This window comes from Trachinotus anak, unplaced genomic scaffold, assembly GCF_046630095.1.
Source record: "Trachinotus anak isolate AG129_WGS33_773 ecotype Australia unplaced genomic scaffold, CSIRO_AGI_Tana_v1 ptg000013l, whole genome shotgun sequence".
Classification (NCBI taxonomy): Eukaryota; Metazoa; Chordata; class Actinopteri; order Carangiformes; family Carangidae; genus Trachinotus; species Trachinotus anak.
This window is the reverse complement of record NW_027273864.1, coordinates 5,250,366-5,276,444: the sequence shown is the minus strand read 5'-3', so window position 1 is coordinate 5,276,444 and position 26,079 is coordinate 5,250,366. Positions and strand designations below refer to the sequence as shown.

The 26,079-nt window shown below is 39.8% G+C and overlaps 1 protein-coding gene across 2 annotated transcripts in view; it reads left to right on the top strand.

Moving 5' to 3' along the window:
• Window positions 1-26,079, top strand: part of cntn4 (contactin 4) — a 155,354-nt gene that overhangs the window by 72,021 nt on the left and 57,254 nt on the right. For both annotated transcript variants that reach the window (XM_071493217.1, XM_071493216.1), the window contains exon 5: window positions 7,961-8,056. In XM_071493217.1, coding sequence (XP_071349318.1) covers window positions 7,961-8,056 — 96 coding nt within the window. The remainder of the gene's footprint in view (window positions 1-7,960; window positions 8,057-26,079) is intronic.

Sequence of the window (26,079 nt, the reverse complement as noted above, 5' to 3'; positions counted from 1 at the left end):
CCAGGCCAGGTTTGTAATAAGTGATGCTAATGGATCTAGATGGGACATCACGTTTACTTGTTCTGGGGGCTATTAATCATTGTTAGCCGCTTCCCTTTTGAAAATGACACCGAAGCACATGTGTAATTCACTGTAGAAAACATTAACACAATTTTTTTTTTTTTTTTTAATGAAAATTCTGAAGGAGTTACACTTTTTGCTGTTCCTTTACGTGACAAATTTAATGGATATATTATTTGACATGTCGCTCGCAGACAAACAGTGCGCTTTCATGCTTTCTTTTGAACTCAAAGTGAACATGTGCACAGCTGTGTTTGCTTAGAAAAGCATGCCTTTGGTGAAGCCCCCTCCAAGTTGTGTGTGTGTGTGCCCCCTTCCACTGGAAGGCATGGGCCGTATCATATTGTAAATTATGCTTTTCGCCACTCTCCTCAAGCCCTTTTCACAACAATGCTTCTTTTGCTCTTTTTTGGCTGGTCAGAGTGGATGGATGCTGAGGGATGCAGGGGGGTGGGAGCGTATGATTTTACCAGTATTGCAGCATGCTTTCAGCATGGGCGAGGCCATGTCCATGGATGTGGACAGGGACAATCAGTGGCTTCAGTGAAGTAGGCACTAACCACTTCACAAATCACAACAGCTTTGATCTCAGCCAAAAATAATGCCAGAAAGACTTTTTTGGAATAAATTCAGTACCTTAGATGTCTCTTGCTCTGGTCCACTTTGTTCTAGGCTTTTTTGGGGAGGCTTGAGCGCTTTTATCTAACCTTCTATTGCGCCTTCAGATGAAAGTAAGTGGTGGGGCTACTGAAAAAAGAAGCTTCTGTTGCCATTTGGAGTGGCCAGATTGTTTCAACAAGTCGGTAAAAAAAAATAAAAATCCATCAATTCAAGCCATGTTTGATTAAGAAAAGACTGTCTTTCTGTTTTTTAGGGACTAACATGTATCCAAAATAATTCTTTAAACTAAAGGAGTTGAAAAGTTGAAGGAAAAGCAGAACAGATATTTCAGCTTACAAGCTTTCATCAGTGATCTCTGATGAGCCACACCAGCCTGAGATAAAGCCCACTGACAACAGGGGAGTCAATTAGCCTTGGCTATAACATTAATCACCTTTGAGTGACAGTTGAGAGATAGCCAGGCAGCCAGCCACTGAAAAGCCACTGAAAAGTAGTAATTTATAAAATATGATAAGCTATAAAAATAAATCACCTAATTTAAAGCACAGAGGCCAGATTGAATTCTACACACGTCATAAACCTCAGAGAAAGTGTCTTAAATTCAGATCTTCAGACATCTTTGCTCTGTCTTCTGTGACTTTTTTCACAGCCAAGACAATGTAATTTGGAGGGACAGTGATTCGCGGAGTAAAAATGACTACAGACAGCAAATTTGTCATCACATCTGTGGACCGCACTCAGTTGCTCAATTATTCTGGTGTGGAAACAACGTGTTGTTTTTCCAGTAAGGAGCAGGGACAAACAAGTGCATAAATTAAATGAGTGGATTTATGCATAGATGTTATGTGCTGTTTAATGCTGCACTTCTCTCCTACTTTGATGGTGCATAAATAAATCACACTTGAGATGCTGGACAGAACCCCGCAGGCACGCAGCGGGCCACCAACATTGTTAGATGTTGATATTTAGCTGAACTTAGATTGTGACCGAAATTCAAAGTCTGGACAACGCCCACTGCCAACATCAATCTGATGTAAGATATCAGATCTATTGTTGGTTTTAAGTTGTGCTGTTAATCAAACTTTCCAAATGTCTCATGCTTACGCCATCTCGAGTTAAAGAATACCAACATTCAGGTTGTGAGTAAAAGATTAGGATTGAGGCTTTATTAGTCCCACAGTGGGGGAATTTGGGGTGGGATGGGATGGTCTGAATAGGTAAAATGACTTAGAAGTACACGAGGAAAAAGGGAAAGATGAGAGAGATGGCCATGATTTTACGAGTACAACAAAATATTGGACGAGACACAAAAAAGTGGCAAAAAAACTTCACAACCTTTATTCATGCAGTTATGCAGTGACTTTTTATGTTTATTGTATTTCACTGAATAATGGTCTAAAGACTTCTTCCCCTGTTAACACTACCAGGAATATCCCTCTGCTGAAAAAAAAACAAAAAAAATACTACATTGTTGTTTACTTGTGTTTTTTTGCCTGAAAGCAGTTAAATTCACTCGTCCTCAGGTTGTACATTCCCAACAATCTCCAAGACAACCTTAAACAATACTGAGTGAACGTGAATGTCAGCCAAGGCAGTGGTGGAAGAAGGGATTTGATCCTTTGACAACATGAAAGGGATCGATCATAATGATGAACCTGAAAAGAATTATCAGGGCAATCTGCAGCTTCCCTCGGCTTTACAGAGCCTCACGGAGAGGTTGTGAACGCAGCACTGACATGTCATCAGCTTTTAAGTTGCCAGCAAACAGCTGTTTATTTACACATCCTTCAGTTATGGAGCAAACATCATTGTTCAAGTGGAGTTGTGTTTCTGGTCACTCAGTGAATGCAATGACTCTCCTTCAGCTCTGCTTTTGGATTTTTGGAAATCTGGCTCGTCACCAGCTTGTCTCTAACTGTGTCTGTGTGCCATTTGGTGATGAGCAGGTAGTGTACAATGGCTATTCACCGAAAACAGCTGCCTGCTGCAGCTGAAACGGCACTATCAGAGCTGTGAGAGTCAAGCAGTACTGATGTTGACCAGACAGCTAAACAATGGGCAAAACAAGGCCCTTCTCCTCCCCGATTACTCATCTGGCCGAGCAGCCGGCTCTAAGAAGATTCCTGGTTGTTCCATATTATGGAGGCCACTGTGCTCTTGGGAACCTTCAGTGCAGCAGAAATGTTTTTTTTGTGTCCTTCCCCAGATCTGTGCCACAACATAATCCTGTCTCTGGGCTCTGCAGACATCTCCTTCCAGTTTTTCTCTGATATGTATTGTCAGCTGTGAGACCTTACGGAGAGGTGTGTGCCTTTCTACATCATGTCCAGTCAGCTGAATCTGTGGGATAGGAGGCAAATTTCTCAAATTCTGTTTTCACTTTGTCATTATGAGTATTGAGTGTAGATTAATGAGGGATTTTTTTTTCAGTATAAGGCTGCAAGATATTTAAATGTGGAAGAAATGGCAGGGGTCTGAACACTGTCTGAAAGCACTCTATTTCATATCTCCCAGGTTAGGAGCCTTCAATGGTTCTCAAACTGTGGAGCAGACCCCACCTGCGGTGTTTAGAGGCATTGCAGAGGAGCGTGCGTGACCGGGGCAAAAACTCTGGAGTGGAAAGCTGAATAAATCTGCTTCACGCTGGAACAATAGACCAAGAGGAGCGCTTTCACACATTTAGTGCTGTCAAGATACAGGTTTCAGACAGAAAAATGAAATACAAAAGACAGTGGACAGATTTTTTGACAGGTCAGAAAAGAAAAGCAAGCAATGCTTATCAAGCAAACACATCAGTCAAAGCTGGAGTCCAAAAAAATATGATGAAGCCGATCTTGCTGTCAAGTTCACTGGCAATGTAACAGAAAATTATTGTGTCCACTGTTGTCCAGAGACTTGCATCATGTCTGTGTCTGAGACTCAGCTTTTTCCTTTCAGTTCCACACAATTGTTAATGGGTGGTTGAAGCTAAACTGGTTTTTAGAAGGAAAGAAGGGCATGACATATAAACTTTAAGTCCTATCTCAGAGTTACTCAGACTTTACCACTGCACCAAACTACTTCCTCAGCAGGCAATGTCTGTCTCATGCCCTCTTTCAGCATCTTGTGAAGGTTGAAGTCCTTCTCTGTCACACACCTTCGCCCCTTCCACACAAACACAACCCGTCCTTGATGAAACCCACTGCAGCACAGTGACTCAGTTTCTGCTGCAGCAGGTGGGCAAACGTGAACACAAACAAACACTCTCGGTTCACCGTCAGCTCCTGGGAGCTCAGACTCCGCTGACACGGCCAGTTGTGCTGCCATCCACCCAGAGCAGAGGCAACGGGAACCTCTGCCTCGCTTTGCTACACTTTCTCAGCAGTGGACTCATACAAGTGTGTTTTGACAACTTTCATTTAGATGTGTAGTAATCCATAGTGTGTGTACACTGGGAAGGTGTTTGGGTGTTCCATGATGCTTTCCTCTGCTCAAGCACCAGGCTGAGACGCCCCGGTGGCACAGAGAGGAAAACAAAAGTCTGGCTGCAGTTTTTTTTCCTATCTACTGACCTCAGGATACATCCAGTGATGCCAAGAAGACTGGAAGGTGTATTTGACATTATAGGTAGTCCAACTGTATCATCAATAAATGGAAAAAAAGGGTTGAAAATTGACGGTCTTTCTTAAAATGCTACACTTTACCAAAAAGATAAATTAATTCCAGGTGGTACCATTGTGAATTACGTGTTTTAAAAGTGACATACATAAATTCTGTTTTTGTAGATTTTTATATCCTTGAGGTAGTCTCATCCAACTGACCCAAATCTGGCTTTAATCTTTCGAAAAATAGAAGGAATTTCTTTCTTAATTGGTCTTAAGAGTCTTAAATAGCTATTAGTTGAACTGTGCTTGTGAGTTGAGAAAGAGATTTAGAGGTAATTAAAGGCTGCTTCTTAATTGACTTGTCCTGGAGCCAATATGACATATATTAACTGACCTTATAGTCCTCTTCATAAATCAGTGAGCCCAATAATTTTACATTTGGATCACTTGGAGCTGAACTAATCAGTAATCTCATTCGAAAGTAGATTGGTTGCAGTTTTGCAACGAGCAGGTCTGCAAGGAGAGCACTCATGTCCGCACCGCTGCTCGCACCGACTCGAGAATATGCTGCATATTACAGAGCAAGGTTAATTAAGGTTAATTAATCCAATTTGGAGACTATGTATGGATGCATTTGAGACCCTATATCACCTGTCATCACATATTAATTTAGTATAGCCTCTTATTTTGTTTGATACACGTGTGATTGCACTTTGACCTCAACATAAGTATACAAACTAAAAACAAATCCAGAAAAAATAAAATAAGCGAAATAATCAAAAAATAGAGATAAACTGGAAACGGAACAAGACAAGTAAAAAGAATTGATAGTTTTGGTTGAGTTTGAAGCTGTTGAATTAAAAAATGTTGCTATGTAGCTACAAATTATAGTAACTGATTGATAATATCTTTACATCGTTTTTTTAGAATTGCTTATCAGCTGTTTTCAGATGCATGTAATGCCAACAGGAACACATTTATCCCCTCCCACCCTCCAATCCAGTTATCAGTGCAGACATGAAGCCTCCATGTGATGTATGAATTACATTTACAGAGTTCCACCAGGATATACACCATTAGTGCAGTGAGTCACTGGAAGTGGTTATGACCTGCTATTGTTTCCATCAACTGTCATGCAGAAATTAGTTCAGTTTAGCAGCACTTTGGTGTCAAAACCATACCAGGAATAGCTTTGTAATCTTCAGTGGTGGTGGGCATGATGAATGAAAGGTAACCTGATTACCACTGGAGCTATTAAAATCCCTCATGTGTGACCCGCCGCAGCAGCCCTCTGTGCTTAACAGCAGGACTGCAGATTGCTGTTCGGCTCATATTAGTGGGTGTGTGTCACTATTGATTTCAACTCTTTTTTTTCTACAGCAGGATACAGGCTACAGTAATAGCCCCGATTCAAGTATGCAATTATTTAGCAGCTTTATTCCTATCGGATGTCCGCTGCTACATGCAACATGCCTCACTGAATTTAACTTTTAAAACCAGGAAAAGAAATTAAAATCCACAAATAAAGTTCAAATAAAATGAGGGAGGGAGCACTACTTGGATCTGATAGTGGGTAACACAATTCAATTCAATTCAATTCAATTTTATTTGTATAGCGCCAAATCATAATATACATTATCTCAAGGCACTTTACAGGGTAAGGTCAAGACCTTACTTTCTGATGCAGCCAATACGCGTGTTTTTATCCACTTGTTTTTGTGCCAATTTTCAGTTTGCACAGAAAAACACCGTAGTGGAAACATTAGAAATTTGAAAGAAAACTTGTCAACAAAAAGTTTGTACTCTCTGCTGAGGTGGGGAAGTTGGCATATAGGTAAAAATAAAATGCGGCAAAGTGCAGTGGAAACAGATTCAGTGAATTAATCAGGACATACACTGACTTCAACGTCACTTAAACTTCCAGGGAGGGGATGAAAAACAGCGGCGAATGAAAACATGAGATCGGTGTGGAGCACTCAGGAGAGATGTAGCACTCCTCACACTGATACACGATCACGTTTCATATTTTGTTTTTCAGTTTTGAAGTTTGACAGCTGCTTTTGGTTATGTCTTCTCATTGCATCCTTTTCTCCTGCAGTGGTGACTGAAGAATTAACACCAATGGCTGTTTATCTCAATGAACAATCAACTCCTAATATTCACATAAATGGAAACAAACATCAATTTGCATTTTCTTTTACTAATTTTCTAGAACTTCGGTTAAATATTGCACCACATTTGGAGGGAGACCTGACTAATGTCCAAGAATCCACAGTGATTAGATTCGCATTTGTTCTCCTGTCGACATTTAAAAAAACACAAATATGCTGATATGAGTCCCAACTTAAAATCCTGAAGTTTGCTGCTGTCTCACCTGGGTCCTTGAAGCTTTCATAAGCCTCCTAAGCATAGCTCATCTACTTCAGTTTTTATTGTCCTTCGCTCAAAGATTCCTATTCTGCATGTTTTTAAAAGCAGATTACTTTAAACTGATTTACGAAGATGTACAGCAGCGATTGACAGAAGATAAGGTCACTGTGATGCCCTGAAAATTCTTTTAGTAATAGAAAGGGAAATGAGGGAAAGACTGTGTGATTGTGTGTTTTTAACAATAAACATACAGTCAGTATAAAGTCAACATTAAAAGATGAGGCGACGGTGGTACAGACATACCGGCAGCTCTTCTGGTCATCCAGCCATAAACAAACCTCATCTTATTGATAATATTGATAATAAAGCATCCAGCCTTCCAGTACTGACTTAAGATCTGCATACAGTAGTTTTAACTACATAAATCAAAATAAATATAAATGCATGTAAATACAACATACTATGTTACCAAGGATATCTTGAATACCTTGGATGCTGATTCTTTGGGTATTTGTTTTATTTGCTTTGCACATATTTCTTTAGTTTCCTTAGGCTCAGGCCTCACATTAGACATGTGTGGGATCTTTTCTGTGTTTATTCACTCTTCGTAACAGGGTTTCTTTCCATAAACTCTTTCAAAACTTGTTAACCAGTTACTGCTGTCTTCTTCGAGCAAAAGTCCCACTGGTGCCCTTTAATTCACTTCTTTTTGATGCTTGTGGCGCCATCACAATCAGACTTGGATATCCACAATATACACAGACACACACAGGGGGTGTTTTGCCCTGAGGTAAAGCCAAAGGCTGTTTACCACACAAATATTTTAAGTTTGTTGCTGCAGCAGGGTTTTTTTTCACTCTTGAAAATGTGGAGGGTAATGGCGTTGCTGTATTTGTGTATGATTTGTTTATGAGGGAGGTGCAGTGGTTCAGTGGTTCGCACCGCTGTCTCACACACAGTGTGGGTTTGAACCTTAGCCCCTTGGAGTTTACAAGTACTGTATTTGTCGGGGGTTAAGCCTCAGTTTCTGCCCACAGTCCACCAGGAACCTTCTGGTGCAGTGTGAGTGTAGTGGTGTGAGTGAGCTCTATAATAAACTGGCAACCTGTTGTGAGTGTTTCCTCACCTGCTGTGTGCTGCTTTAAGCTCCTCAGACTGTGACCTTGAAGAGAAGTAAGAGGCAAGAAAAACAATGAAGTAAGAAAAACATGAAAAAGAACACAATCATCTGTTCATGACAGCACTTTGATGTGTTCAGCGATCAGATGTATCAGCCTGCGGACTCTTGCGGATATTTTACTTACTACCCTTTTCCTATTTTTCAGACTTGGAAAACTTCAAGACTCACAGAAGAGGCTCGGTATCAGTCCGTGAAGGTCAAGGAGTGGTTCTGCTGTGTGGCCCTCCACCACATTCTGGAGGTAAAACAAACATCACAAACATTCTCATTTTTAAAGGCTCCTCAGCCCAGTTGGCAGGTAAAGACAGCTGTCTGTTTTAAACTGGAAATTAGGATCCAGCTGACTGCGAAGCAAAATGTGAATGAGTTCGTAATGTTCAAAATGTTTTCAGAGGGGTATTTGCAGTTAGGGTTTGGTTGGGCCTGTGCTGTTTAAGATCCAGCTGTTTCAGTGGCACCTTTGACTTGGTAATCAACACCTTACATCTGTCGCTATGGGGGACTGATAGATTTCCAAGTGAGTCTTGCATCGCGTAGGTGTGATCACTCTTGTGCAGGCCAGGGGAAGTGCGACAGTCTCGCTGACAGGGGCCCACAGCTGAGTCTACTTTGATTCAAGCCTTATTTTTCTGCTTCATTTTAGTGTTGAGTTTAACTATTGCGTGCCCCAAATTATCCACCAGTGTTTGTTGAAGCCAATCAACACCCTGGGAGAATTATGTAAGGTATAATAAGGTACAAAGAACAGGCTAATTGGCTCGCTAGATGCAGAGATACATACCAATCTCATATCTGTACTAAATATGAAGCTAGAGCTAGGATTAGCTTGGGTCAGCATAGCATAAAGATTGGACTAGTTTAAAGAATTTATGTTGTGTAATGTGACATATCTCAGAATGAAATGGAATATGTGGGCAGGGTAAGATACAAGAAGCATTTAAATCAAATCTGGAGCTGTAGAGCGGACTGTCAGCCTCCACCTCTCACACAGCACTGTTAGATCGGGAGGCAGAGGATGAGGGAGAAAACACTATATCACACTATAAACAAGCTATAGTAGTACTGTAGTACTTTAAAGTAGTACTTTAAAATTCTACTCAAGTAAAAGGCGGACTACTGTTACTTTACTCAGCTTCTTTTTAATTTGTTGTGTTCTCCCTCAAATCATGTGACTTACAGTGTTGCTCTGCCACAATTTTGACTTTAAATATAGTCAACTACTTAAATATACTTAAGGATATTTTAAGTTGAGTTGAAAAAATACTTAAGTAAGAGTGAAGTTAGTGATTTTTGACTTACACATATGCATCATACACATATGATGATACTCTGCTAGCTACTTGGACCCACAATCTAAAAGTCAAGTGCTGTTTTATGTGATAAATTAAGTTGCACCAGATCCGAGTTTCTTTTAAAGTAATTTTATGTATATGGCGTTGAATTCAAGATGGGTCATCAAAAGTATTTCATTGTTTTCAATGAGCAGAAAAGAGGAATTTCGATTTTCGTCCAACTCTCAGCAACAAAAAGAAAAAGTGTATTTCCCAAAATGTCAAACTACTCTTTTAAAATGCTGCAAAGGTAGTACAGTGCAGAGAGGGCCTGGTGTTTTTTCTTCAGCTGCTACTCACTCCACAGATATAAGAGGAGCGTGTGGCGTGACTTGGATGTGCCAGCTGGCTTGCATGAAGCTAAATTTCTGAGTTAAAACTTGGTTTTCCTGCAGATTTCTTCATATTTTCTGACTAATTGCAGCAGATGTGTCCTTTCATAGATTCTTCTCTTCTCTTACCGGAACTGCTACATGCCAACAGCTGCTTGGATTACTTTCCCCCAACTGAGAGCCACCTAAAAGATTTCAGGCGCTGGCCTGCTGTGGTAAAAATGATGCTTGCCTGGAATCGGTTGTAATTGTTTGGAACTTGTATCCACATGGGATTTTATCTGGTGAAAGCTTGGCAAGTTCTGTGGCAATCTGGAGTTTTACATTTATTTGCAAATAGTTGGGCTGACGTGCTTGTATTTGATTGTCCTCTATACTGTGAACAGTTGCTTCGCTGACTCTTTTCATATCTGCAAATTTGTGCTGAAGTAATCCAATTAAGGTTTGGTTTTTAAGACCAACGGGGAAATAATTCCAACATGTCAGGCATCTTCAGGCATATGAAAAGCCCCCACAAGACACTTGTCTCCTCACTAATATACAGGGCCAATACAAGCTGTCAATTAGAAGTCTATTTCAGTGAGTTACATCCCTCAGCCGTAACAGAAGCTATCACTTGTCATTTGGTTGTTGTGTGGTTCCTCTTGCATTAAGCAGATGCACGGAACACAAAGTGTAATGTGTCAATTTACACTAAGATACATATTTCCTCTTTAATGAGAATCTGGCATGAAGAACAACCAACCAAACTCACCATAAAACTTCTACCTGTATCTGTCAGTACATACTGTAACATACTGTATATCAACACACAACCAATATTTAGCTCCATGTACATTGATCCATTCACTCATTCAGACTAAAATATGAAACAGCAGATCCAGATCAAGATTCAACAGGCTTCCCCACACAGCCTAGCCAGGCAGCTGGCTTTAAGCACACACACAAACACACACACACACACACACACACACACACACACACACACACATACATTAAGCCAAACTGCTGGTCAGGGCATCAGTATTCAAACTGGCAACAATGGAAAGCAATCAGTCAGCAGGCAAAGAGCTAAGTGTTTTGCCAGTACTGGTTTTCTTTCTTGATCTGATATGTTGCTTTTGTTACATCTCAAACGGCCCTTTCATGTGCTAGAAGCAGGAAATAATCTGGCCATGTAGATTTGTTTCCTCCACGATGTCATGCTGAAGCCAAAGTGATTGTCTTGAAGAAGGAGGATAGAATATCCATTGACCAGAGAGCTCTGTCATTAATCAGCCAATTGCAGTTTCATTCTATGTTTACATCCATTGACCACGAAGCTCCATCATTAGTCAGCCAACTGCAGTTTTGTTTTATGCTTTCATGTAATTTACATTTAATTGGCCTGGAAAGGAAATGAGTGGCCTGAAATATATTGAATCAAAATGTCCAGCTAAAGTTAATTATGCTTGGTAAGTGCTTGCTCTGTGAAAGTAGTCAATGCTTTGTGTACTGGATGTGGTTGGTACGTTATGACCTATGTGCTCATGTTTATTTGGTGCTTTTCTGTAATTTGTCAAGTTTTTTCAATTTATTTTTTAATTCCTTAAAAGATATGGCTGGTAATATTCTTTCTTTTTTTCTTGTCATCAAATTCCATGAAGAGACAAAAAAACCTATAATTGATCCTTTGTCAGTGTTATCAAAACCTGATATATCTTATTCCTCTTAATTGTTATCCAGATCTATAAAAGATGCATCAATGAATCACACTTTTGCACTGGATGACATGCACCTTCATTACCATGAACACACACACACACACACACTGTAGGTTTTTTTAAATTAGTCCCACACACACACACACACACATACATCCATCCTGCTGCTGTAAATTGAGCATCAAACGTGTATTACTCCACGGCTGAAGATAGTCCCTAATGAATTTACCATTTACTCATGTTTGAGTTAAGTTCAGTTAAAGCTACAGTGCCCCACTGTTTTAGGTAATTACCGAGCCTTTTTGAAAAATGTACGTAAACGTAAATATGTGACCTGTTTTTAAAGACTTCATCCAAGAACCAGTGGTGGTTCTGGGCACTAACACATTGTTGCTTTGCTAGGGATTTGTGAAGAAATACCAAAATTAATCCTTTAACTACAAATTGTTTATACTTTATATTTTTGCTGAGAATTGTATTCATATATGCTGTATATTTATACTTTTATATAAATTTTCCTATTTTCCCACTGCATTCACTTCATCACCATATATGAAAATCAATAATTAGGTTCTTAAAATTTCTTGAATTGTATAATCTATTACAGTGAATATCAGGTTTGCATTAATCAGTCAGTTACATTATTTTTATTAGTAATGAAGCCGCATTTTCAAGCAAGAACAATGTAACATGAATATAGAGTGTGCTAGATTTAGCTAATTAATGCTGATTTTTATATTGTACAGAAATTAATGTAAGTTAAGAGATATTTGGGGTTCAGAGCAGGTCAGTTATGGTGCACAAAGGATTTGGAATTGGTTAAAACCAATAGATACAGCACAGTGGCACACGTAGCCTAACCTCATAAACAACCCAGTGCACACTGACACACCATATGATGGGTAGTCTCAGGCTACACAGCAGATGTGAGCTCTCCCAACCAGCAGCACACTAACACAAAGTGATACTTCCATATTCCCTTGAAATTTCTTTCCCACTATCACCACACCCACCCATTTTCCCATGCTCTTTCTTCTGTCCAGTGCATCTTTCTGCATGGACGAGCTCATGCTGCATACAGCGGGCGGGACAGCTGTCTGCCATGCATAATGTGTCCTCTGAGAGCCCCCTCTGGCAGGTGGAAACCCACTAGAGCCCCATGTATACACTGAGGGTCCCACTGCTATGGGAAGGTCTACAAACATATGGTACTGAATAGGGATGTGCAGAGCTTTTCCTTGAACGTGCCACCCACATGCAGGATGTGATTAAAATGCAATGAGGTCCTCGTGAGTGAGGGAAGGTGGCTTAGGTGGTCTGACAGTCATTATTGTCTTGTTATTGGCTGTCAGGCTACCGATGCCACACTGAGATATGTCTCCTCTATGCCAAAGGAATGTCATGAAATAAGACACATGACTGAACATGTGAAAGATTTTCTCCAAGCTTAAGCATGCAGTGGACCCCTAAAAGCACTGAATATGTATCATCTTTTTTCATGATTTATTTTCTCATATATAGTTAGGTATTCAGGGTTTGGGGCGAGGTAGCTCTGCTCAAAGCAACATGAAGTTCTCCAATATTCTCTCTATTCAGAAGCAGGGAAATTGGCTCTCAAATATGACCTTACCAGGACAGTGTCACCTACACTAACAACATTAAAAACACCATTGTAAATTGTCAGGACAGGAAAAATACATTCATGAATATAAATTGTATCCTGTCATCATCATCACTTCTCATTCGCTTTTACGCGTCCTGGAGATTTTTGTATTTCCTCTCATCCTGAGTGCATTCTCTCATATCATGGTGTTGTAGTTGACCTTTTCCTCATTAGTTATCTTGTTTCCATCCATTTATGTGGAAGCATTCACCATTACATATTGCAATAAAATAACTCAACTCAGATTGATGGCTGAGCTGCTTCCTGACCCTAGTAGAGCATGAAAAAGCACAAAAAAGCCTTTTCACTGAGGTACCACAGCCTTTGACTACTGTCCAATTCGGTCTTTATAATCACATGAGCAGTGAAATGCATTAAACCAATGCTACTTATTAACTGGATTGCAACAATTGCAAATCATGTCCGCATCACAACTGCCCATTTTGCAAGTGTGAATGTATTTATTCTTAGCTTCCATTCATTCCTGTACAATATGAAATCAACATCAGCTAGCACACTCTACCCATGTAACATTATTCTTGTTTGAACATGCAGTTTGATTGCATATTTGATTTTAAAGGTCTGCATGGATCTCATAAAAATAATGTACCCAAGTGATTAATGCAGACCGGATACTCACCGTAAATAATTACACTATCTAAGCATGTTAAGCTAACTTTAAAATAGTAAACCCTACCAGATGTGTTCTGAGTCACTATAGAGATATTATACAGAACCTGAGAAGATAAATCAAGTAAACCAGTGTTCCTGATTTCTTTTTCCTTTCTTTTTTTTTATTTCTTTTTTTTTTTTTTTTGAATTCATTACATGTCATTCCTCAGTTGCATACTGGATCTGTGGTGAAGTGCCATTTTGCAGATACAGTTCATGTGTAATTGTGATGAGATTCATGTTTACACCCTGTCTTGCACATGCTGTCTTTCTGGCACACCATGCCACTGTGAAACTAGAGGCCACAGTGTCTTAGTAAGGTGTTTCACCACAAACCATCTGAAGCAGATTGTGTGTTTAAAGCATTCTTCCAAAAAATATTTCCCCATTTGATGTTTTGATGATGGAGGTGGTGTCCAATCATATTGATAAACTGGTTTGAGTTCTGGTGATAGATTCTCTTCATACGCATCAAACCTTTGAGTTTCTCTGTTTGTTACGTTGCTCTTCTCATTTAAGTTTTTGCTGCAAAATTAGTAGTTTATTTCAGTGGAATTGCTGTGATCAGTGGTTTCACTCATGGTGACCAAGTGGATCATACAAATCTTTCATGAGGTCAAGGTCAATTTAGGACAACTGTCATAGACCAATAGCAAATTATGAATGCTAACCTTTGATGTAAGAGAGAGCTGGAGAGTCCAATACAAGAAAAGGTGTAATAGCCTGTTAGCTGTGTTGCACATCTCCTGCATTAATTGTGTGAACTTATTGTCCCATTAGTAGCCAACCTCACCAGCTTGTAGTTAGCAAGCTAGCTAACTCAGAGAACAATGGGAATCTATTACTGCTAAGCTTACCAGCTACAGTAGTTCACTGGATTTCATTATTCCAACCTGGTGCAACTAGTAATCCGTCACCCCTCTGACTTTTGAGGCTGTGAAATGTTCAGACCGACGATGTAAACATTTATCAATTATATTACATTAAATAGAAGTATTGCAAATCCCTATATGGTCACTGTTGGTTTTCTGAGTTCACCATTTAAAAAAAAAAACAAAAAAAACAATCATCAGTTTTTAAAGGGGAACAAGACATCCTTCTTTTTGCCTGGACCGCAACAGAGCAGCCAGCCCTATAACTGCGAATGTTGGTGAGTGACTGACTGACTGAGTGATCATAGTTGAATGACCATATTTCCACCGATGGTCAGCCGAATACCATGTGACTGAGTTGGAGTTTCCCCATTGAATAGCATGTAAACAACAGAAGCCAGCAATCTCAAATGAGACAATACGCTCCCTTGAGCACGTCAGCTCAGTAGCAATAGTCCTTTTAAGAAATACAGGGCTTCTGCCCACTGAAATACTGGAGGGCTTTTAATTTGAAACAGGCACAGGAAGTGATGAGTTAGTATGAAAAAGACTAACTTAAACATGGCAAACTGGAGTGACCAAAAACAAGGCTCTGTATTGAAATACCACAATGACCAATTATACATATCAAACGAAGGGAATTAGAAATAAATCCTGCCTCTAATAAAGTCTGTTACCTTCTGCAGCCGAGTTTTATGGTCACTTTTTGAGGCTGTGTAAGAGAAAATAACAAAGATATTCTGTCGCTTCTAACTTTCTTTCTGAAGGATCATTTTACAAGTATATATAGACAAAATTACAGCACAGTCTTCCTCTTTAATTTGTGTTTGGTGATTTTTGTGGTTATAAAATTTGCAATTTAGCAGCAACAGAGCAGCAGCTTGGAAATGGCTTGGAAGTTAACATGTATTCTTAATGGGCTGCTGTGTTTCAGTCACTATTTCATACTTGTTCCGTTGCCTGACAACAGAAACAGAAAAACATGTAAATGAGAACAGCTTTATTGGGAATTCAACTGTATTAAAAGACTGTATGTGTGAGCACAGAGAGAAGGAGAGAACAGATAAAAAGCTGAAACCAGCTGACACTAGGCTGGATGTAAATATGGTGCAGTGATGTTGTTTACATCAGTTCCACAACAGTTTTCACCTACATTCTACATTCAATTTAGCACATTGACATGACATATACGGGCCAGCCATATACTAGGTTTTGACCTAGTCTTGTTTGTTGTCAGTCGCCAGCAACAGTATTCAAATGACCACTTCAATATCCTGCAAATTGTGATTTTCCTTGTCAAATACATGTCTGCGAGTTCCTTTTGAAGGCATCTGAAGATGAAGGTAACATCACATTTCATTTTCATGGTTTAATCTCTCCATGCTACGATTAAGACCATGTTTATTCCAGTGGCGTTTGCTGATGATACTGTACATGACTCATATTTAGCACTTTCTCTGTTTTTTTCATCAGGGATTATTCTGATCTTAATCTGATTAGCAGATGACACGTTTCACAATCTCCATGAGTAATTTCCTTTCACAGTCCCATATTCAGTCATACCCCCCCCCCCCCCCCCCCCCCCCCCCCTCCGCTTCATCTGTCTGAGTGCTTCAGCCCTCTGAAATAATATCACATGTCACTGTCACACCATCCATGCCGAGCTCAGAGAGCCTTTTCTCCAAACCCTTGCAGGTTTGACACAATGTAGCAGTTACCTTACAGTGAAGACAAACTTCAGTGACAAGCAGCCAACAACATGACAGCAGCATGAAATGGGATATGCTGTACTTGCCGAGAGTGACACTCTGTGTTGATTGGAGTTTCTAATCACGTACGAAAAGGTCACGGAAGAGTCTGACTGTAGCGCGTGCACATTTCCCAGAAGACGTGTGTGAGTGACATGCTTCCTAAATCTCCTTTTAAGCTCCTTAAAGTTTACAGTACACAAAGCTGTTGTTATTGTTGCATTTGAAGTGTGCGCATGACTGTGTGTGTGGGGTGTGAAGGACAAAAAGAGAGGCTGTATCAAAGGATGTAAAACACATTGTGGGTTTAAATGAACCCTATACGTGCTCATCTGATTCCATGTGTGTGTATACATGTGGAGGACTTAAATCAGACATCTTTGTGGTTGATGGTGTGTAAGCACTACCATCCTCTCTGCTGGGCTGCAGTCACACGTCATGTCCTCAGGCTCCCTGGCGCTGCCACATAAACACAAATCCCCTGGTGCCCGTGGGGATTTCATCCCAGAAGAAATGCGCTGTCACCTGCTGTGCAAGGGGAAAATAACAATTGTTGAAAACATGACAGCTCTGTCCACAGCACCTAGCTTGCTTAGCCGAGCACTGGACTGCAGTTTTAACTTGAATCCAAAACACCTTACAGCTGGCTAACCTTTACAACTATATTAGTGCGTTTGCTGTTGCAGAGAGTTCAGCTCAATTAGTGGGAGTGTGCACTGCCGTTAGACTGTGTGAGCTTTGCACTGAACAAACCAGGTTTACTTGAACTGTGGCTTTAAGGCCAGGATTAGCTTGATATTTTCCTGATAGTTTTCTTATAACATTCCAAGAAGATGTAAATTTCATCATAATGGATGAGTGATGGAGTTTTTTTGTTTTTTGTTTTTTTTTATTAAACTCGACTTAGGTTATATTTTATATGTAGAATTTGTTAATTAATTAATTTTAAGTAGGTACTGTCACTTTAAGAGAGCACACCTGGCACATTCACTTCAGTTAAGTGTGTGTGTGGTCGTGATGACCAGCTAAGTCACACTTTTGCAGTAACAGCTTGATATCTTGGTTTATGTCAAAAACTAAACCAATCAAGTAGATTTGTATTTTGTTTTCTCCTATAAGTCATAGTTTGTAATAGAACAGTTATATCTAGTACATGAATCCTTCACATTTGTCGTGCGCACCTGATAATTCCCTGGAAAAATCCAAGCTCACCTGGGTAGTTTGCTGCAGCTACTGATTCATCTGACTATTATTTTCTCAATTAACTCTTTAGTCTGTAAAATGTTCAGGCTTGTACAAGCATGAAAATGGAAAAAAAAGAAGTGGTGTGGCATTAGAAAGAAATGAGAAAGACTCTATAGCCTGCTTCTTATCTCTACTTGAGGCTAGCAGCTCGAGGCGACGTTAGCCACTACTGCCATAACACACCTGAATCTCTGACTGAAGTGTCGGTTTTGCATTGTGAATGCTGTAGGCACCAGGTTTTGAAGAATAAGACGTGGAATAAGAAAGATGATATCTCTGATGCTGCTGCATTAATTTTCAAACTTGTTCTTTAAACTGTCTATCCTGACAATGTTATAGGCGTGAAATGCTTAATCATTGTTGTACTTAAAAAGCCAATCACATTCCAGCTATTAACTGTGGCTTGAATGTAATATAGGCCTATGTACATATACAGAATTTCCATATATGAAACATATTTACATATAAAATAAAAACATATGAAACATATCAGAAATTGGAACAATTCCTTAATTGACATAAATGTATAGCCCATACAAATATGCATGTTTATGTATGTATGTTTATATTATAGGTATACGTATGTTACATAATTACATATCAAACCCAAAGCCTGTCAGTGTATGTTAATATCATATAGAGTCCAAATGTTAGAGACCACTTTACCTGAATGGGAAGATAGAAATGTTTAAAATAAGCGAGAAATAAATAAGAGACACATATATAAGAATTGTTATATGTATGTTGTTTTAATAAACTTGCATATATAAATTAAATATATACCATTAACATATGTTCACAACATAAAATGAAATCTTTTTTTTAAATATAAGTACATATGCACATTTTACTATGGGTGTTTTATATGTTTTGTCAACTTATATCTTCATATATGTGTATGGATTCAGATCTTGTATGTATGTGATTATAATATATGCCCTTACAGGTGACATATAGCAACATCACTAGATATAGGGACATGGGGCTATGTCATATATTACGTTTCTCTATGTGTCTTATTTTTAATGTATATATTTTACAGATGCTCATGGTAGAGTGATGTTACTGACTTGATCTGCAGCGTTAGTGTAGCTGTGTCGCTGGAACCTGCTGTCTCATGTGTGCAGGACCTCTGAGGATTCATGTTGTCCCATGCATCCCAATGCGCTCAGCTTACCTGTTGAAAGAATGATGCAAGCCAGAGCCTGTGCTAAAGCTGCATCAGATAGTATGTTGCAATCTTGTTCCTCTCCCTCAGGGAACAGATGTGATAGTCATAATATTTGGATTTCTCAGTGGCATGTGTCTCTGTTGTGTCCTTTGTGACCGAGCACTTTATTAGGAAATTCATATTAATACTGGATAAGGCCTCCCTTTGCTCTCAAAACAGCTTCAGTTCTTCATGGCATGGATTCCACTAGATGTTGACATGATTGCGTCACATCACTTCCGCAGATTTGTCGGCTGCACATTCAATCTGCCAATCTCCTGATCTACCACATCCCAGAGGTTCTACTGGATTCAGATCTGTTGACGGGGGAGTTCATTTACTGTAATGTTCAAGGAACCCGTTTTTTTGTCACTTGGTTTATTGTCATGCTGGAAGTAGATTTTTAGAAGATGGTACACTGTGGCCATAAAGGGATGCAAATGGTCAGAAACAATACTCATCTGTAGCATTCAAACCATTATAAATATATATATTGGTATTAGGATCCCAAAGTGTGACAAGAAAACACTCCCCACACCATTACACCCCCACCACCATCAGCAGCCTGGACTGTTGACACAAAGCAGGTTGGGTTCATGGATTCGTGCTGTTGACACCAAACTCAGACCCTACCATCTGCTGCCTCAGCAGAGACTGAGAGTCGTCAGACCAGGCTACGTTTTTCCAGTCTTCAACTGTCTGTTTAAGTTCAGACTATGTCCACTACAACCTCAGATTTCTGTTTTTGGCTGACAAGAGTGGGATACTGTAACCTTTCAGTCAGCTCCAGCCTGTCTGGTCATTCTCCTCTGACCTGTCTCATCAACAGTGTTTCTGTCTGTAGAGCTGTCACTCACTGGATGTTTTTTTGGGTTTGGCTCCATTCTGAGTAAACTGTAGAGACTGTTACTCAGTTGTGCAGTTTCACAAACACTCGTCACCCGTCTGGCACCAATGATCATGACACAGTCAGAGTCACTGAGTTCACATTTTTTTTCCTCATTCTGATGTTTGATGTGAACATTAACTGCCACATGATCAGCTGATTAGATAACAGCATGAATAAGCCTGTGCATGGGTGTACCTTATGAAATGCTTGTTGAGTGTATTTTAAAGTGAGTTACAGTTACATTTTAACACCCTCTGATATTAGTTCTCACTTGTTTTGTTTGGGCAAGATTCAAAAATGCACTTTGGACATTTGTAGGGTTTTTTATTTCATTTTTTTAATTTTCACTGAAACCAGTAACGATGACAAAAATGACAATAACGAATCCTTTATTACAACACATGAACTGTATCACCTACCACTCCTGTTATAACACATGCCACACAGATTAGACAGAAACATCACTGTCAGGATGACAGAGCCCAAGATTAATAAATGAGTAGAGATATGTAGGAATAATCAAACCAGGCTACTCACACCTTCAGCTATCTCATGCTGTATGGATCAACATAAGGCATGAGTGTATCATACCTTCTCTGCTGCTCTCTGGCACTCACATTCTAGCACGCACACACACATATAGAAAGATATACACACATACACAGTCACCTTTGCAGCTCTGAGTGCCATCCTTTATTCATTGAGCAGTGGGCAAGAAAAGCAAAACAGTCCGAGCTGTGATAGGAAATATGGACCATCTAAAAATAAGACGTGTTTTTTACCACAACCACCCATCCACCTCAGCAGGCAGTTATGTTAAGAGACCAAATACGACCTGCCTCAACATATTAACCTGCACCATGACCATAAAATCTCTCCAATCAGTGATTATAAAGTCTTTAATACGATGAAACACCACTTTTATATGATTTTGATACTAAAAGTACTGCAAATTAAATATGTGTTTTGTAATAATCATTTTATTTATTCTTTTTTGTTACTGGGAGTATGGTATATATTGTAACATCCCAAGGTAGAGATGAAGAGAAACCTCCCAGCATGCATTGGGCACATGCTCCCCAGTCCGAGTGCATGACTCCAGTTAAGTCATCAGTCCAAGAGCTGGATGTGAAAACCCTGACTCTCTCTATTGTCCTCAGTCAGCACACTGAGCCTCAAATTGCTCTTGGTGAATAGACCACAGCTTGCAAAACATTGCAAATTGGAAATTCAATATTGTACCTTGACATATGGTCAGATAACCTATTACAGTTTGAAGAAATAGTTTGTCGAACGCAGGTAAAATGATTTGCTCTGACTTCAGGTTCAGTCAAATGAAAGGAATTATGTTGATTCAACTTGAACATATTTGGTAGGAATTATTCCCTCAGTTTCTTTAAGGTGCAAGGTTACATTTCAGGCTATATTGATGGTATATGTTTTTTTTCTAGTTTTGTTTTTATAGCAAAGAATTGCTGCAGTCTATGTGTTGCCAACCCTTTCATGAAGGCATTTTTAAATCAGACACAGAGGGCACTGAAATCAGAAATCAACACAGAGTTACTTTACAATTGTCATCACTTTGGATGAAGTGGCTGCCCCAGTGATGAACTCTAGAGACGCTGAATATTTGCACACATGTGATCAGCTGTCAGTCAACGTGCCGATGCTCCACTACTGATGTCTTCTAATGTGCCGTGTGTGATCAGAGGTCCTACCTTCTCCTACAGTCGGCACCAGACAGACAGGGGGAAGAGGCTGGGTGCAGATCAGGCATGACACACCCTGCCAGGCCAGATCCGAGCACAAAGGCAGAGTGGGGTGCTGCCTCCACGCTGCATCCACACACTCACTCTCCAGCTGACAGGCCAATGTCAGAGCATGCCAGAAATATATGGTAATTACTATCTGCAGAGTCCAAGAAAGGGGAATGGATTAACACAACCTGGTTACAAGACGAAGAGCTGCCTCAGAAATATTTTTTTTTTCCCCTCCCAAATTTGCACTGCAGTTCCCCTCCTGCCTGTCTCTGTGGATCAGAGGCAGCAAGAGGAGCTGAGAGGCTGTCACTTTCTCTCTTTTTCAAAGCCAACTGCATTAATAGGCTGCCAGTGTGATCCAGCCGCAATCTTTGTACTACACGATTACTGTGTTTAGTCGTGGACCTAATGCTACTGACCTCTATTTTCTAATGGGGAGAGAGACCTTTAAGGGGCACTCAAGACTGAAATCACTTGTGTGCGTCTCCAGTAAGAGTGGATTTTTTTTTCCTAGTGTGTGTGTGTGTGTGTGAGAGAGTGTGTTGACCCTGTTTGTGCTCCCACCCGAGGCTTTGAGAGCGCGGAGCATGTGCATCCTGTCCGGTCCTGTAAAGGAAACAGTGGAACAGAGGATTCCTGGAGCCTGGAGCAGATATAGGAGTACAGCAGTCAGTAACACAATGTGGGATGACAGTAGTTTAACTGAGGAGGGCTCTTCTGAGTTTCTTTTTCTGTTTGTTTTTGTGTCTGTGCAAAGAGCAGGCAGCCTCTGAAAGACACTCCCTCAAAATCAGTGAATGTGTAGATTCTAATAAGACCAAATTGTGAGTGTGGGACCTTTCTCATGCCAGGTGTGGCCATGTTGTTTAGCTGAGTGAGTGCCCCCCTGCTCTCCAAGTATTTTCGAGAAAGTAGTTCACATTGTACCAGATAAACATGCTTTACCCTGTTTGACAATACCCAGCAACCCGTCCTACTCATGAATGTAATACCACATTACTGACGCCTGCACTCAGAGAATTATTCAGCCCAGGAGATGACGAGTGTTCACTGTTTTAATGTCAATTTGTACATTTTGCAGCATTTCCACATCCAACTGCTTTGTAATTGGGTGATTAAAAATGCATGTTATTGTCACAGTGTGCTTTTACATGTATTATTAATATCAAGTGATGAGGCAGCTGATGTGGATAATACCTATATCACGATGCCAGGCCACGATGTAACAGTAACACTGCAGACGTCCCTTTGTATTGACAGATGGCTGCTTTGTTTATTGGCAAAAAATATATTTTTTGTTGTTAATCCTTGTTATAAATGTTGTGTGTCTAAATGAATATGTATTGCTTTAAACAGTGGTGGCAGACGCCCCCAGGGACAGGGTCAGTGGCTGGCTTTGCCATGAGGCTGCAGCAGCAGCATGAGAAGCAGGCCAGGGTCTGTATTGTGCAGAAATTAATCACATTACAAGAAAAAAAAAAAAAAAAAAAAAAAACATGGCTGGTTTTTTTCAAATGCTGGTTGACGTCATTGACTCTAACAGATACATGAGGGCTGAGGGTCATTTACAGCACTAACTCCTTTACAGGGAGTTAGTTTGAGTGTCATCTGCTGCATTTTGTTTATTTACGTCAAATCAGCTGTTAGCTGCACATGCTCGTCTTTTCATTCTTGAAAGACAAACTTCCAAAGAAAATTAGATGCACAGACTTGATTTGAACTGTGGCTCTGAGTGGTACCTTGCAAACATCCTCTAATGGATGAAGCCATCAGATGTATTCATTCGAGTGTGCATAGTGTACATGGGTTGAACAGGTAAACAGAAACACATTCAAATTGATAATTAAACGTGAGATTAAAGGTGCACTCCATCAGTTTTACACATAAAGGTCAGTTCACCCATCAGGGGGAGAAAAACTCAGCCTGTGAACACAGTCTGTTGTCTGTGGCTCTGGAAGAATTTTCAAAAATCTGAGAAAAGAACTGGTTACCTCAGACTGGATTTTTTTTAGATGTTTTCAGTGTTAATGAGCATTAGTGTTGGCTGTTTGCTAAGTGAGCACAGCTTATTCAGTTTAACTCAACTGTGGAGAGTAAACTAAATATACTTGGTTACTTTTGAACACGAAGTCAACTCTGAAGTTCAGCTTAATTTTGGTCAGTTTTTGGTGAGTTTCATTTTTTCATGAGTCTGACTCTACATTTTGTTAATTCATAAGAGTAAAGGGCAAAATACATGAAAAATGACACAAGTGTATTGTGCACTGTTTTGTTATAATCACTCAAAATATTATAGATCACCTAAAAGTTGAAGAAAAAATATTGTTTCACCTTTTAAACACATAAATGCAACAGAAAAATCAAGAAAATAAAACTCTATCATCTGATTTTATCCTAACTCATATTGCGAAGCCTTCATTTAAAGTCTGTTTGCCACTGTAAACCAGTGAAAATATCAATTATTCAAAGTTTTCAAATCCCTGTTAAAAATGGTCCGCAGACATAAAAGAGACACTGTGTGAAAGCACCGAAATCTCTTCATGATATATAAATAAAATTATGACACTATAAATAAAACATGTTCAGTGTATTCACTGATGAAAAGACAGAAGAGGGTTTTGAAAGGGGACTCTACTAAATCGCTGAAGTACTCCGGGATAAGGGAATACACTGCAAAAGCATAGCACAACTAAAGTAAGAGTTTGGACCAAGTGAAATATGATGAACATTGCATTTATAATCACTGATATTATGTGTTGCTTTATTTTTGTTGACCTTTATGAAAGCTGCTCACACTGTCGAGTAACATTTCACACATACACATCACTGTATGTGTGTCTTTCCACAGGTTCCCCTAAGTTGATAAAGACTTTCCTTTTCAAGCTGTCATAAAGAATGATAGACCTACTTTGGGATTACAGCCCACCTTCTTTGTCTTCGTGCTCCATCTTTTTATCATAACTCAGTCTGGGCGTGATCTTAGGTATCCGAGGACACGGGCGTGTTTGACTTGCATGTCTTGTCAGCCTTTGAATATTCAGTGAGGCCTGCCCTTTGAAGATGTTCTTGTGTCTCCTGATGTGAGTGGAGCAGCTTTATTCACAGTGACTTCTGCAAAGTGATCTTTAACCTAGAGGGAAACCACAAAGAACTCTTCTGGGACCCCTGCAGACCCCTGACCGATGATCATGGTTTGTAAATAGCAGAGTTTTTTTTACAGGGAGTTAAGAGTGCGGCACTAACATTATTGTATATTTTCACCTTTGCCACATCAGTTTTTCAGATTTTCAGTCTAAAACACCTCAAATTGTTATTTAGAGGTCACATGCAAATGGCTCCTGTTGTGATAATACAAACAAGGCTGATCCCTGTTACCATGGCAGTTGTCATTGTAATGCTGCCTCCCAGGGCAGCTGGATTTCTTCTGCAATTTGTCTTAAAGATGTCCTGGCTTTATACCAGGGAGCATTGTGTAACCCATAAAATCAATGCCCTGGATGATTTTGTGAAGACCATTTGGCCAGCTGTGTGAGACATCTCATTATGTTTTTGCTCTCTGTGGTATTCTGCAGCTCATGTTGTTCCATGCAAGCGCATGGGTTTTAAACATAGAACGAGAGCAGGTGCAGCCGTAGTCCAAAAGCACTGGAGGGGAAACAAACACAAACAACATGCCTTATCCTGCCTTGAAGTGTCCCTTGTCCCTATGGACCTCTGCTGTGCCATTACTGTGTGCTCAGCTCCACACGCACTGCAGCCAAACCATAAGCCCAAGCCCCAAATGGTGTTGATCGGTACAGTACCTGCTCCTTTCAGCCAGCAGGAGGACGGGCTCGTGCTGTGATTAATGGCCAGGCAGTTATGGGAGGGGAACGGAAGGGTTCTTCCAACACTGTTTTGTTTAATTGCTGGCCTGGTAATAAGTGGCGAAGTTTGATTGAGCTCAGCAGGCAAATAGTATTTTCCCGTAAGTTAGACTTGCTGCAAAACTCAGCACCAGATTATGTCACAGCATTCAGATTTGATGAGGCAACATCAATAATTTGAAGAACTCATTCAGGACTAGATCTCAGATGAACAAGCCTGACCTAGAGGGGACTATGGCTGAGATACTGTATCCAATTTAATTCAACACAGCTACTGAAAGATAAATGGAGGCATGACAAATATTGTCTGACCACATACAGTCTTCCTCTCACTTTTCATATATGGAGCACACACATTATTTGCATTTTGAAATGGCCGGACACCAGGAGGGCAGATTTATTTTATTTTTTATTTTTTAAATGCCGTAGTTATGCTGCTCAGCATCACATCGCTACTCACAACATCCCGGTAGAGATGACGTCTGTGGCTGAATATGGAACTAACACTGATGAATGTGATAATGTAATGATTTTAAAGGAGGGTTTATGAATGGAATTTCATATTAACTGTACTGTGTTGTTAAAACCTCATTTGTTCACAATTTTCTGCTGAACATTTGTTTCAATTTAAATACTGGCTCAGGTGTAAATTGGATTATTGACCAGGTTAATGAAGTCCCATATTACTTAATTTCATCCACTGCAACAGACAGTCATTAATTATTATTACATGGCAATTACACAATTGCTATTACTTTATCAAATCATCAATAATTCTCTAGGTCACTAATTTTTACGATTACTTCTCTTCCTTAAAGTCATATCATGATGTCAAACTGGAAGCCTAACGAAGCAGATAACTGAATGAACTAAGTCTTCTGTCTTGATTGGTTTCTTAACAAACCTGTACAAGGTGGATGAGCATTAAAATTAGCACCGAGTCTTAATATCACAGCTTTTTGAAAGACAGAAA